At 51.4% G+C, this 15050-nt stretch overlaps 1 protein-coding gene across 1 annotated transcript; it reads left to right on the forward strand.

Annotated features, from left to right (window-relative positions):
• The first annotated feature begins 2242 nt into the window (after positions 1-2242).
• On the forward strand, positions 2243-14075 carry LOC145339571 (claudin-7-like). The gene is made up of 4 exons (XM_080184064.1): positions 2243-2612; positions 11029-11193; positions 11941-12025; positions 13151-14075. The coding sequence occupies exons 1-4, from the start codon at positions 2390-2392 to the stop codon at positions 13317-13319; spliced, it is 642 nt and encodes a 213-aa protein (XP_080040190.1). The 5' UTR covers positions 2243-2389; the 3' UTR covers positions 13320-14075.
• Positions 14076-15050: the final 975 nt, after the last annotated feature.

Here is a 15050-nt window from a genome sequence, read left to right on the forward strand (position 1 = left end):
TGCTGAGGGAGTGCCGCACTGTCAGAGGGTCAGTGCCGAGGGAGTGCCGCACTGTCAGAGGGTCAGTGCTGAGGGAGCGCCGCACTGTCAGAGGGTCAGTGCTGGGGTGGGATTGGAACCTGGAGCTGTGGTTCAGAGGCAGGGACAATAACACATTGTTCCACCAGACCTGTGTGACTGTAAGAAAGTGAAAGTCTCCCTCTTCCCCCTTCTCGACCTGCCTGTAACCTTTGATAAATACCAGCCACTCCGTCCTTCTCCAACACCCCTTCCATTCTCACCCAGCTGGGTGGGGCTGCTTTCCCCTGGTTCTGATCACCAACTGTAGCCAGGCACCCTCGTGAGGTCCATCCTTGTGATGCCAGCCAGAGGTCCAGTCTCCACATCGTAAAGAGCCTTGGAGAAGGTGTGGAAAAGATTATCAGTTAGAACGGAAAGGTTCTAACTATCAGGAAAGGCTCCTGCTCTGCCCAAGACCACAAGGAACTACAAAAGGGTCGTGAATGTAGCCCAGTCCATCACACAAACCAGCCTCCCATCCATTGACTCTGTCTACACTTCCCGCTGCCTCGGGGAAAAGCAGCCAGTATAATCAAGGACCCCACACACACCCCGGACATTCTCTCTTCCACCTTCTTCCCGTCGGGAAAAAGATACAAAAGTCTGAGGTCCCGTACCGACCGACCGACTCAAGAACAGCTTCTTCTCTGCTGCTGTCAGACTTTTGAATGGACCTACCTCGCATTAAGTTGATCTTTCTCTACACCCTCGCTGTGACTGTAACACTACATTCTGCACCCTCTCCTTTCCTTCTCTATGAACGGTATGCTTTGTCTGTATAGTGCACAAGAAACAATACTTTTCACTGTATCCCAGTACATGTGACAATAATAAATCAAATCTATGTACTCTATGAACGGTATGCTTTGTATAGTGCACAAGAAACAACACTTTTCACTGTATCCCAGTACATGTGACAATAATAAATCAAATCTATGTACTCTATGAACGGTATGCTTTGTCTGTATAGTGCGCAAGAAACAACACTTTTCACTGTATCCCAGTACATGTGACAATAATAAAACAATTCTACATACTCTATGAACGGTGTGCTTTGTATAGCACACAAGAAACAATACTTTTCACTGTATCCCAGTACACGTGACAATATTAAATCAAATCTATGTACTCTATGAACAGTATGCTTTGTATAGTGCGCAAGAAACAATACTTTTCACTGTATCCCAGTACACGTGACAATAATAAATCAAATCTATGTACTCTATGAACAGTATGCTTTGTATAGTGCGCAAGAAACAATACTTTTCACTGTATCCCAGTACACGTGACAATAATAAATCAAATCTATGTACTCTATGAACGGTATGCTTTGTATAGCACACAAGAAACAATACTTTTCACTGTGTCCCAGTACACGTGACAATATTAAATCAAATCTATGTACTCTATGAACAGTATGCTTTGTATAGTGCGCAAGAAACAATACTTTTCACTGTATCCCAGTACACGTGACAATAATAAATCAAATCTATGTACTCTATGAACGGTATGCTTTGTATAGCACACAAGAAACAATACTTTTCACTGTGTCCCAGTACATAGGTTGGACTAAAACCTGGTGTTGTCAGACTTTTCACTGTGTTTCCCAGTACATGTGACAGTAATAAATCAAATCTATGTACTCTATGAACAGTATGCTTTGTATAGTGCGCAAGAAACAATACTTTTCACTGTGTCCCAGTACATGGGACAATAATAAAACAATTCTATGTACTCTACGAATGGTATGCTTTGTATAGCACACAAGAAACAATACTTTTCACTGTGTCCCAGTACATGGGACAATAATAAATCAAATCTATGAACAGTATGCTCTGTATCCCAGTACATGGGACAATAATAAATCAAATCTATGAACAGTATGCTCTGTATCCCAGTACATGGGACAATAATAAATCAGAGATTTTTCTCTCCTGCTTGAAGTTGTCCCTTCAGTCATGTCCCTGGGATAATCGGAGTGTGTGTTTGGGTTGATGGTATTTTTGGTTGGAGGCGGGGGTGTTGCTGTTTTACCTGGGACACATTCATGGGTGGGGAATGTGAAGGTGTTTGTGTGTGTGAGAGACAGAGAGCCACTCACAAACCCCGAAACTCAGCCTGATTTCCTCATCGAAACCTGGTTCCCGGGGGAGAGGCTATAAATAGGTGAAGGTGGGGCAGGTAGAAGGTGAACAGGAGTAAGAGAGCAACCAGTTCGCGACACGCCTGCTGCAACAAAGTTCGCCAGAAGTTGACTTTCTTCCAGCTGGAAGTTTGGGGGACAGGTCTGTGAAACAAGCCAGTTTCAGGTCTCTAGTGAGCTCCAGCCATGGCCAATTCGGGACTGCAGATTCTGGGTTTTACCCTGGCTTTACTGGGTTTGGTGGCTCTGGTCGCCAGCACCATCATGCCCCAGTGGAAAATGTCCAGTTACGCCGGGGACAATATTATCACCGCCCAGGCCATCTACATGGGACTGTGGATGAACTGTGTGTATCAGAGCACCGGGCAGATCCAGTGTAAAGTCTACGATTCCATCCTGGCGCTGGGAGGTAGGTTCACCACCTGAATTGTTTGTGTGCTCCCGATCTGCACTTGTTTGTGTGGCTGTTTGTCTGTGTCGCTGTGTGTCTTTGTCTTTGTGTATGTTTGTCTGTGTGTCTCTCTGTCCGTGTGTGTGTGTGTCTTTCCCTGTGTCTCTGTGTGCCTTTCTCCGTGTGTGTGTGTGTGTGTGTTTGTCTCTCTCTCTCTGTCCATGTGTGTTTGTCTTTCTCTGTCTCTCTGTCCGTGTGTGTCTTTCTCTCTGTCTGTGTATGTGTTTTTGTCTCTGTGTGTCTCTCTCTCTCTGACCATGTGTGTGTATCTCTGGCTTTCTGTCCTCTGTGTGTGTGGTTCCCTGCGTGTGTATTTGTCTCCCTGTGTGTACTCATCTCTGTCTCCCTGTGTTTCTGCGTGTCTGTCTCCTTGTGTATTTGTATGCGTGTCTGTCTCTCTCTGTGTGCTTGTGTGTGTCTTTCGGTGTCTCCCTGTGTGTGTCTGTGTCTCTCGCTGTGTGTGTCTCTCTCTCTCTGTCTCCCTGTGTGTGTCTGTGTCTCTCTCTGTGTGTGTCTCTCTCTCTCTGTCTCCCTGTGTGTGTCTGTGTCTCTCTCTGTGTGTGAGTCTCTCTCTCTGTCTCCCTGTGTGTGTCTGTGTCTCTCTCTGTGTGTGAGTCTCTCTCTCTGTCTCCCTGTGTGTGTCTGTGTCTCTCTCTGTGTGTGAGTCTCTCTCTCTCTGTCTCCCTGTGTGTGTCTGTGTCTCTCTCTGTGTGTGAGCCTTTCTCTCTCTGTCTCCGTGTGTGTGGGGTTGGTTTTAAACTGGTGATTAAAGTATTTCCTTTATTTTGAGAGGATCTCTCCAGTGCCTCAGTCAGTGACCCGTCCAGCCAGCTCTGTGTTAAATTTCCCCTTTCCTGGTTAGATTGAAACAAAGCCTCAAACTGGGAGCACTGGGGTCAAACCTTTCGGCAGGTACCCGGGGGAGGGGGATTTCAGCAACATTGTGTGTCCCTGTCCTGATGTCCACACCCTTAACTCTGGGCTGAGGGTATTGAGAAACCGGCTGGGATTAATCCTGGGGCCACGCTTATCATTACCCTGGGAGCCATCTTGTGTGTGTGTGTCTGTACTCTGAATTGTGGTTGCTGTGCCTGTCCCTATACTGTGTTAAGGTGTGTGTGTGTGTGTGTGTGTGCACCTGTCCCTATACTGTGTTAAGGGGTGTGTGTGTGTGCGCCTGCCTGTCCCTGTACTCTGGGCTGGTGTGTGTGTGTGTGTGTGTGTGTGCGCCTGCCTGTCCCTGTACCCTGGGCTTGTGTGTGTGTGTGTGCGCGCCTGCCTCTCCCTGTACCCTGGGCTTGTGTGTGTGTGTGTGCGCCTCTCCCTGTGCCCTGGGCTTGTGTGTGTGTGCGCGCCTGCCTCTCCCTGTACCCTGGGCTTGTGTGTGTGTGTGTGTGTGCGCCTCTCCCTGTACCCTGGGCTTGTGTGTGTGTGTGCGCCTCTCCCTGTACCCTGGGCTTGTGTGTGTGTGTGTGTGTGTGCGCCTCTCCCTGTACCCTGGGCTTGTGTGTGTGTGTGTGCGCCTCTCCCTGTACCCTGGGCTTGTGTGTGTGTGTGCGCCTCTCCCTGTACCCTGGGCTTGTGTGTGTGTGTGTGCGCCTCTCCCTGTACCCTGGGCTTGTGTGTGTGTGTGCGCCTCTCCCTGTACCCTGGGCTTGTGTGTGTGTGTGCACCTCTCCCTGTACTCTGGGCTTGTGTGTGCTTCTGCCTATGGGGTTATCTTATCGCACCAGTGAAATTATAAGACAAATATTGATAAAGGCCCAATTGCTCGATGTCCGATTAATTGTACAATCTGATGATAATACAAGCCATAAACAGCATTGTTTGGTTAAGATACCAGGCGAGTGTGTGTGTGAGATAGGACAGTGTTTACTGTAGAATGGAGCTGGGATTTTGGGAATTTCCCTGGCAGAAGGAGGGAGTGTGTGTACAGGGTTACACTGAGGGAGGTGTTGCGGGCTGGGTTATACTGCAGACCACCACCTGAGGGGCAGTGGGAGGATTTGGTGCTCTGGTTTTCACTGGGCAAGAAGGGCAACTCTTGGTGGGGGAGGGGGGGATGGGTTTGGTGTGAGCTTGGCCTAATCAGTAGAATATTCCATCTCTCCGGGGAGGCCATCTCGGGGAATCGATGGCAGAGTGGGAGAGAATCCTGGTTTCCCCCCCACACGTGTGGGGTGGTGGGTAGTTTTTTGCCCTGTGGTGGACAGGGTGCTGACATTCCCCGTGGTGTTTGGGTGGGTATCGGGCGAGAATCAGACCAGGGGGTTATGGAGTGGGGAGGGGGGTGGGGGGAGTCCAGAACCAGGGATCACAGTCTGAGGATTGGGGGTGGACCATTTAGGACGGAGGTGAGGAGACATTTCTTCACCCGGTGAGCCTGTGGAGTTCATTATCACAGGAAGTAGTTAATGCCAAAACATTGAAGGTATTCAAGAGGCGGCTGGATAGAGCACTTGGGGGGTGAATGGGATCAAAGGTTATGGGGAGAAAGCAGGATGAGGCTACTGAGTTGGACGATGGTGTTGGAAGGAGAGATTTGATGGGCGTTTATCTTGGGGTGGATGGGCACACGGTGCCCGTGTTTTATGAAAGGCCTCTCTTATCAGTTGGCTCATTGGGAAGTTGCCCACTCTCAGTTAAGCCACCCTCTACCCCAACCTCCCCCTTCCCTCCCTCCCTCGCTCACTCCAACCCAATCTGGATGAGTCATGGTTGGTTTGAGGCCTGGTGCCACCCAATCGTGGGCAGGGATGTGTCAGACTCTCGACATGAAGAGTCACTCTTCTTGGGGGGGGGGCGGGGGGGGGCGGGTGGTGGTGAGGGGAGAGATTGGACCCAATGCCCCCCACCCCCCCACCTCAATTCCTGACGGGATAACGTTTGGAGCATGTTGGAGATCTTCCCGTCCTCTCCCCTTGTCCCTGTTGGGAATCCAAATCTCAAACTTCCCACACGCAACCTTCTCGTTCGCTTCCCAGAGGTGGGTATCACCAACAAATATATTGCCCATCCCTGGAGAGGCAAGGCCCCCCCCCCGCCCGCCACTGGGAGGTTTGCTGGGGTCTGGAGTCACGTGTGGGCCAGCCCGGGTCAGGGTGAGAGATTTCCAACTCGGAAAAGGCCATTCACAAACTCCCAGATGGAAAATTCCGGAATTTTGCAATTGCTGTGGATGAGATGGGCGGCACAGTGGGTTAGCATTGCTGCCCCACAGCACCAGGGTCCTGGGTTCAATTCCCAGCTTGGGTCACTGTCTGTGTGGGGTTTGCACATTCTCCCCATATCTGTGTGGGTTTCCTCCAGGTGCTCTGGTTTCCTCCTACAGTCTGAAAGGCGTGCAGGTTAGGTGGATTGGCCATGCTAAACTGTCCCTTAGTGTCCAAAGATGTGCAGGTTAGGTGGATTGGCCATGCTAAACTGTCCCTTAGTGTCCAAAGATGTGCAGGTTAGGTGGATTGGCCATGCTAAACTGTCCCTTAGTGTCCAAAGATGTGCAGGTTAGGTGGATTGGCCATGCTAAACTGTCCCTTAGTGTCCAAAGATGTGCAGGTTAGGTGGATTGGCCATGCTAAACTGTCCCTTAGTGTCCAAAGATGTGCAGGTTAGGTGGATTGGCCATGCTAAACTGTCCCTTAGTGTCCAAAGATGTGCAGGTTAGGTGGATTGGCCATGCTAAACTGTCCCTTAGTGTCCAAAGATGTGCAGGTTAGGTGGATTGGCCATGCTAAACTGTCCCTTAGTGTCCAAAGATGTGCAGGTTAGGTGGATTGGCCATGCTAAACTGTCCCTTAGTGTCCAAAGATGTGCAGGTTAGGTGGATTGGCCATGCTAAACTGTCCCTTAGTGTCCAAAGATGTGCAGGTTAGGTGGATTGGCCATGCTAAACTGTCCCTTAGTGTCCAAAGATGTGCAGGTTAGGTGGATTGGCCATGCTAAACTGTCCCTTAGTGTCCAAAGATGTGCAGGTTAGATGGATTGGCCATGCTAAATTGTCCCTTAGTGTCCAAAGATGTGTAGGTTAGGGTGGATTGGCCATGCTACATTGTCCCTTAGTGTCCAAAGGTGTGCAGGTTAGGATGGATTGGCCATGCTAAATTGTCCCTTAGTGTCCAAAGATGTGCAGGTTAGGTGGATTGGCCATGCTAAATTGCCCCTTAGTGTCCAAAGATGTGTAGGTTAGGGGGATTGGCCATGCTAAATTGTCCCTTAGTGTCCAAAGATGTGCGGGTTAGGTGGATTGGCCATGCTAAATTGCCCCTTAGTGTCCAAAGATGTGTAGGTTAGGTGGATTGGCCATGCTAAATTGTCCCTTAGTGTCCAAAGATGTGTAGGTTAGGGGGGATCAGTGGGGTAAATGTGTGTGGGATTACAGGAATAAGGTGGGCTGGGGGCCTGAGTAAGCTGGTTTTTGTTCTTTGGAGAGTTGGACAGACTCCAATGGGCCGAATGGCCTTCTGCACTGTCGGGATTGTATCGTTGCTGAGACCAGGGTCGTGTGGGGCAAGGATTACAAATTGCCAGGAGTGAGGTTGAGGTCAGTGCAGGGGACAACACGGAGGGTTGAGTAAGTGAGGAGGGGGTGTGAGGGAGGTGCAGTTGGAGGGGGTTTAGTGGGGTGCGGGAGGGTGTAGATGAGGCAGAGGGAGAAGCGGTGAGGGTTCCAGGAAGCTCTGTCTCTGGATAATATGGAGCCAGCCTCCATTCTCTCCCTCCCTGCCTCTCTGAGCACAGAGAGCTGCTGGAAAATGCAAACGGAGAGCGAGCAGGGGGGGTGGGGAATCAGACTGAGCGGAGAGAGAGAACTTTCCGGTTTGGACTGGTATTGGCCACGCCTTTGGGAGATCAGGAAGCTGTTTGCAGGTGGCTGAGAGTGGCTGTGTCTGCGTGGGTGGGTCTGTCTCCCTGTGGGTGGGTCTGTCTCCCTGTGGGTGGGTCTGTCTCCCTGTGTGTCCCTCTGTGGGTGGGGTGGGGGAAGGAAAAGAAACCTCTTCAGTCTTTTTCATTATCCACTTCTGCGTTGTGTCTGCAATCTGTTGCCTGTATCCACCCTCCGCTAATCACAGAATCCCCACAGAGCAGAAGGAGGCCATTCAGCCCATCGAGTCTGCACCAACCACAATCCCATCCAGACCCTATTTCTGTAACTCCACGTATTTACCCTGCTAATGCCCCTGACGCAAGGGGACAATTTAGCACGGCCAATCCATCTAACCTACACATCTTTGGACACTAAGGGACAATTTAGCATGGCCAATCCACCCTAACCTACACATCTTTGGACACTAAGGGACAATTTAGCATGGCCAATCCACCTAACCTACACATCTTTGGACACTAAGGGACAATTTAGCATGGCCAATCCACCTAACCTACACATCTTTGGACACTAAGGGGCAATTTAGCATGGCCAATCCACCTAACCTACACATCTTTGGACACTAAGGAGCAATTTAGCATGGCCAATCCACCCTAACCTACACATCTTTGGACACTAAGGAGCAATTTAGCATGGCCAATCCACCCTAACCTACACATCTTTGGACACTAAGGGGCAATTTAGCATGGCCAATCCACCTAACCTGCACATCTTTGGACACTAAGGGACAATTTAGCATGGCCAATCCACCTAACCTACACATCTTTGGACACTAAGGGACAATTTAGCACGGCCAATCCACCCTAACCTGCACATCTTTGGACACTAAGGGACAATTTAGCATGGCCAATCCACCCTAACCTGCACATCTTTGGACACTAAGGGACAATTTAGCACGGCCAATCCACCCTAACCTACACATCTTTGGACACTAAGGGACAATTTAGCATGGCCAATCCACCCTAACCTACACATCTTTGGACACTAAGGGACAATTTAGCATGACCAATCCACCTAACCTACACATCTTTGGACACTAAGGGACAATTTAGCATGGCCAATCCACCCTAACCTACACATCTTTGGAGTGTGGGAGGAAACCGGAGCACCCAGAGGAAACCCATGTGGACACGGGGTTGGCGGGGGGGGGGCCATATGGAAATTATCCACACACCCCCCAGCTTGTGTATCTACCCCATCCTGATCTTCTCCCCTGCCTTAACACCACTCAGCAGCAGAGAGAGGCACGGTGCTTGTAGGAGGCCATTCGGCCCATTGCTTCACCTGGAGCAGCTCCCTGATGGCTCCTGCTGCCCCCACCCCCCCCCCCCCCCCCCGGCTCCATTCCGTGCCTTTCCCAGACTTGGCAGAGTGGCCTTCCCCCTGGGTGGAATCGCACATCTTGGGACACTGAGGGACAATTTAGCAGCCACTTTTGGAAAAGTTTGGTGGGGGGGCCAGTAGGACGGAGGAGTTGCCCTGCCTCTGGGCTGTCCTTGATCAATATTTACCCCACAACCAAAACCATGTCTGTTCTTTCAAAAAGAAAATCAAAACCTTCAACAATGATTGGATAGTTGTGTGTGGGATCTTGCTGTGCGGTGGCTGCATTGTTCCCTACGGTAATGTCGGTTTGGGGGGGGGGAGGTGGAGACAGTTCCTTACTGGCAGTGTAACGTTTTAGGAGCTCCCATTCTGACCTCTCTGGATTGTACCCCTCTCTGCCCCCCCCCCCCAGTTATTTCCATCGACATTGCCAATGTAATGTGTTACTCAGCGATGGCCCCAAGTTTCACTGCTGCTCTTCCCACAGCCTTTTTGGCTCCCTCCATCCCTGACCGCAGGCTGTCTGGGTGCCTGAGGAATGCAGGGCTGTTTCGCCCCCACCTGCCTGGACTCAGTGTCCAGGTCAAGATAGGACTTGTGTTCCCCCCCCCCCACCATCCCCACCTCCCCCCCACTCCCCTTGAAACCGTTCAGGAGGCCATTCAGTCCATCTAACCCAAGATCTCCCCTCTAAGGGGTAAACTACAAGGGCACATTGCACAGTGGTTCACACTCACGGCGCCAGGGACTCGGGTTCGATTGTATCCTCAGGTCACTGTCTGTCTGGACTCTGCATCTTCTCTGTGTCCCAGGTGCTCCAGTTTCTTCCCACACCCCAAAGATGTGCAGGTTAGGGGGATTGGCCATGCTAAATTGTCCCTTAGTGTCCAAAGATGTGTAGGTTAGGGTGGATTGGCCATGCTAAATTGCCCCTGAGTGTCCAAAGATGTGTAGGTTAGGGTGGATTGGCCATGCTAAATTGCCCCTTAGTGTCCAAAGATGTGTAGGTTAGGGTGGATTGGGAACTGTTCAGTTCATTTAATTTGAACTCCCTGAACTTTTGGGGCAGTGCGGTGACACAGTGGGTTAGCGCTGCTGCCTCACAGCGCCAGGGACCCAGGTTTGATTTCCAGCTTGGGTCACTGTCTGTATGCAGTCTGCACATTCTCCCCGTGTCTGCATGGGTTTCCTCCGGGTGCTCCAGTTTCCTCCCACAGCCCAAAGATGTGCAGGTTAGGTGGATTGGCCGTGCTAAATTGTCCCTTAGTGTTCAAAGATGTGTAGGTTAGGTGGATTGGCCATGCTAAATTGTCCCTTAGTGTCCAAAGATGTGTAGGTTAGGTGGATTGGCCGTGCTAAATTGCCCCTTAGTGTTCAAAGATGTGTAGGTTAGGGTGGATTGGCCATGCTAAATTGTCCCTTAGTGTCCAAAGATGTGTAGGTTTCAGATCAGCCATGATCTTATTGAATGGCGGGGCAGGCTCGAAGGGCTAGTTGGCCTACTCCTGCTCCTATTTCTTGTTATGTTAGGTTAGGGTGGATTGGCCGTGCTAAATTGCCCCTTAGTGTCCGAAGATGTGCGGGTTCTCCTTGTATCAGGGAATTAGCTGGGTAAATACATAGGGTTCTGGGGATAGGGCCTGGGTGGGATAGTGCTGGTGCAGACTCGATGGGCTGAATGGCCTCCCCCTGCACTGTCGGGATTCTGAGTTTTCCCAGGATGACTGGAGTGGGTGATCTAATTGATATTTAAAGCGATTGAAGGATTTTGTGGAGTTGGGAGGGGGGGGAGCAGGTGGAGAGAAAGGGGTAGAATGAGGGAGCGGTGGGGGGGGGGCAAAAACTTTGAGTGGGAATCTGGAACCACTTCCCCACAAGCACCTGGGGGAGGGGAGGGGGCGATTGGAAACTTTCAGAATGAAGAATGAAACTGGGGTTGAGGTGCTGATAGTACAGTGGAGTGGGCTGAATGGCCTCGTCCTAAAGGAAAGGGGTTTCTGTTAGACTTTGGGGGAAATTTGAAGGGGGGGGGACATGGTGGGGGAAGGAACTTTGATGTGGGATTGGCAGGGTTTGAGTTGGGGGGGTGGGGGGGGTGTTCCCCAATATCTGTATGGTTGACGTTCTCACCTTCCCCCCCCTCCTATTCTCTCTCTGTCTCTACAGCCTCGCTCCAAGCCACCCGGGCCCTGATGGTGGTGGGAATTGTGGTCGGGGTCCTGGCAGTGGGCATCAGCACAGTGGGCATGAAGTGCACCAAGTGTGGTGGTGATGACAAGACCAAAAAGTCCCGCATTGCCATGGGTGGTGGCATTGCCTTCATCTTGGCAGGTGAGTTCGCTGGGAGGGGGGGGGTAACTCCCCATTCTGGGGGGTTCCCGCTGTGTGGGTCTGACAGGAGCACCCTTTGGGGGGGGGGGGTGTGATTGGAGTGAGGGGGTGGGAGGATGAGGATCAGTTGGGATTGCTCTGTGTACCCTGGGTGTTGGGCAGAATCTTTGGAGATCCCAAACCTTTCAAAATTCATTTCCCTCCTCCCTTTCTTCCAAAACTGGACTGGTCCCTCATCCAACAACCCCTCACCTCCTCACCCCTCTTCTCAAAACCTTCCATGGCCTCACCCACCTCTCACCTCATCTCTGTCACCCCCTCCCTATCTCTGTCACCCCCTCCCTATCTCTGTCACCCCCTCCCTATCTCTGTCACCCCCTCCCTATCTCTGTCACCCCCTCCCTATCTCTGTCACCCCCTCCCTATCTCTGTCACCCCCTCCCTATCTCTGTCACCCCCTCCGATTGCAGTAGCCGCTATCCCCACAGTATTGGTGGCCCTGCTTCCAGTCGGTTTGGTGGTGGGGGGGGGACTCCACCCCCCCCACCCTGACTGTGAGATTGCCCCAATTTTTGCCGGTGTGTCCCTGTGTCAGGAGGAGAGGTTTTGGGTGGGTTATTGGATGGTTTGTGGCTGTGTAGTGAATTCCAGTGTGGGGCGGACACCTCCAGCGAGCCGAACCTCCCACTCTCTACGTTCAACCTGTTGTCTCACCATTCACCTCCCCGCCTCTCTCTCTCCCCACAGGTCTGTGCACACTGATTGGTGCCTCGTGGTTCGGTAATCAGATTGTTCGAGAGTTCTACGACCCACTCAAACCGGTTAACACAAAGTAATTATCCTCTCGGATTCTCCCGGAGCAGGGGGTGGTGGTTAGTAACTCTGTGCCGCGTTGGGATAACACCTTACATTCGTAAACAGTTTCTCATTGGCCTCTGGGTTTTGCGACACCTCGTTAACTGGTTGTTGAACCAGTTTCCCAGTTCACCCACCCACTGGCTGTCTGCCTGGTAAACCTGCTTAGTTAACAGAGTTAATAAGGTGTTTACCCCAGTGTTATACAGCGACAGACCCGTCCCCACCAGTACTGTACCCCAGGGTTATACACTGACAGACCCGTCCCCACCAGTACTGTACCCCAGTGTTATACAGAGACAGACCCGTCCCCACCAGTACTGTACCCCAGGGTTATACACTGACAGACCCGTCCCCACCAGTACTGTACCCCAGTGTTATACAGTGACAGACCCGTCCCCACCAGTACTGTACCCCAGGGTTATACACTGACAGACCCGTCCCCACCAGTACTGTACCCCAGTGTTATACAGTGACAGACCCGTCCCCACCAGTACTGTACCCCAGTGTTATACACTGACAGACCCGTCCCCACCAGTACTGTACCCCAGTGTTATACAGAGACAGACCCGTCCCCATCAGTACTGTACCCCAGTGTTATACAGCGACAGACCTGTCCCCACCAGTACTGTACCCCAGTGTTATACAGAGACAGACCCGTCCCCACCAGTACTGTACCCCAGTGTTATACAGAGACCCGTCCCCACCAGTACTGTACCCCAGTGTTATACACTGACAGACCCGTCCCCACCAGTACTGTACCCCAGTGTTATACACTGACAGACCCGTCCCCACCAGTACTGTACCCCAGTGTTATACAGCGACAGACCCGTCCCCACCAGTACTGTACCCCAGTGTTATACAGCGACAGACCCGTCCCCACCAGTACTGTACCCCGGTGTTATACAGAGACAGACCGGTCCCCACCAGTACTGTACCCCAGTGTTATAGTGTGATAGAATATTGATGGATAAGGGAGTGAAAGGTGTCTGGGACTAGGTGGGATGTCGGTGTGATATAATGGAAAGGCGGGGCAGGCATGAGGGGCCAATGCCCTTCTTGTTGTGCAGTCTAACCCTCCTGTTTTTTTCCCTTTGTGCAGGTATGAGTTTGGATCTGCCATCTTTGTGAACTGGGCTGCTTCCGCGCTCATCCTGATTGGCGGTGGGATGCTTAGTTGCTCCTGTCCCAAGAAAGACAACTACTCCCGTCCCTACCCGAAATCCAAGGCCCGATCCAAGCCTCCCAGCAGTAACAAGGAGTTTGTGTGAATCCCTCCCAGGAAGGGGGGTGGCCGAAGCGGGTTCGAAGTGCTGCCGGCAATAGTGATCACAACATTGTGTGTGTGTGTGTTTTATTTTAGAACCCCTCACTGAAGGAAGAAAGCCAGTGATGGGTGAACAGGAGGGAGGAAAATTGGGAGATTTGACTAGGAGCGTGTAAATTTCAGCTTGCCATTCTTTTTAAATGAGTAGCGTGTGCATTTGTGAATTATATTGTTGTTTTAACTGCTTTCCACATCTTAAAACTGTAAAGGGGTCGGAGTGGGGAGGAGGAGGAGGAGGATTTGGACTAGTCGGGTTTTAACAACACTGAAGTTGCTTTTCGCTGGATACCAAACACAAGACAACTCGAAACCAATTTTATTATTAACTTAAATCAACGTCCTTGTATTTCAGGCGGTCTGTGTGTGTTCTGGCATCCCTGCAATCGTAGGATGGGGGGGAGACAGGAGATGAAATTGCTGTCTTTTGGATTTATCTAAGAGATTCCAGCAATATTTTTAAAACGGGGGCCTTGGTTTGATGGATATTGTGTGAGGGCATTTTTTTTTAAACAATTATCCTTTCAGTTGGGGTTCCCTCTGAGTGCTGGAATCTTTTACCCTGGAGTTGGGCGAGAGATTTCTGAGTTGTACTTTGCGCGTTGCCACCTTGTTCACTGACCTCCCCCCCACACCTCAACCTCCCTCCTTCACGTTCGTCCTTCTGAAAAAATCCGAGCGATTTGATATTTCTCTCCGCGCCCCCCCCTGCCAAATTAGGGGAGGGGGTGGTGGAAGAAATTGCGAGATAATCACTCCCTCCCGCACCCCCTGGGGAGGTACGGTCCATGTTGTGGGGGGAAGAGAGAGAAACTTAACCTCCGTTGTTCTACTGTCTTGACTTTGAGGGGTGGGAGTGAGTGGGAGGAGGAGGGGGGTCAAATGTGTCCCTTTTTTTGGGGGGAAATTGTCTCGGACCGGAGTGGGGCCTATCCCTCACCGTCCCGAGTGTCAGTCACATCACTGTGACACCGATAGTTATTATCTCTCTCTCTCTCTCTCTCTGAGGCTGTACAGATGCGCCCGAATTAGTGGGATTTTTAATTAGTTTTTTTTTAAGGATTGTGACTTTGCATTGTTATAAATAAAAGTTGTTAACCTTGGTGCTCGTGCTGTTTTGTTTGTTGTTGGGTGCTGTTGAGACAAGGGGGGTGGAGGAGAGCACTCCTGCCCTGTTCAGTGGGGTGCTGATGGCTGTGGATCACTGTGGGTACCGAGAGATTTGTGTCTTTCTCTCTGTCCCCCCCCCCCCTCCAGCTGTGACATACCACATCTGGCCCGAACCCCAAGCCGGTGGGCGTTTCACACTGACGTTCATTTCTTGACGGGATGGGTGGGAGTTGGGGGAAGATCGCTGGCTAAGCCCAGTGTTCGTTGCCTCTGTAGCCCACGTTGGGGTAGGTACGCCCACACTGCTGTTTTTGACCCAGCGACGGTGAAGGAACGGCCGATTGGTGAGTGACTGGGAAGGGAAGTGCCAGCCGATGGTGGTCTCAGTTTGCCCCGTGTCCTGCGGGAGATGTTGGAGACTGTGTGGGGACAGACAGTGGTGAACCTTGGGAAGATGCTTCGTGTAGACGATCGGGGCTCACTTGGTCCGTCCTGCTGATGTTTCAGCTCGCCGTGAACCCCAGTCCACCACTACCACCCCCCACCCCCCCACCCCAGAGTGATCCTA

The sequence above is a fragment of the Carcharhinus amblyrhynchos genome, unplaced genomic scaffold, assembly GCF_965287045.1.
Source record: "Carcharhinus amblyrhynchos unplaced genomic scaffold, sCarAmb.v2.hapA scaffold_544, whole genome shotgun sequence".
Classification (NCBI taxonomy): domain Eukaryota; kingdom Metazoa; phylum Chordata; class Chondrichthyes; order Carcharhiniformes; family Carcharhinidae; genus Carcharhinus; species Carcharhinus amblyrhynchos.

Excerpts from the sequence above, each read along its gene's own strand:
- LOC145339571 (XM_080184064.1), top strand. The coding sequence starts at position 2,390 with ATGGCCAATTCGGGACTGCAGATTCTGGGTTTTACCCTGGCTTTACTG. Across the intron at positions 2,613-11,028 it reads TTCCATCCTGGCGCTGGGAG|CCTCGCTCCAAGCCACCCGG; the intron begins GTAGGTTCACCA and ends CTGTCTCTACAG. Across the intron at positions 12,026-13,150 it reads CTCAAACCGGTTAACACAAA|GTATGAGTTTGGATCTGCCA; the intron begins GTAATTATCCTC and ends CCCTTTGTGCAG.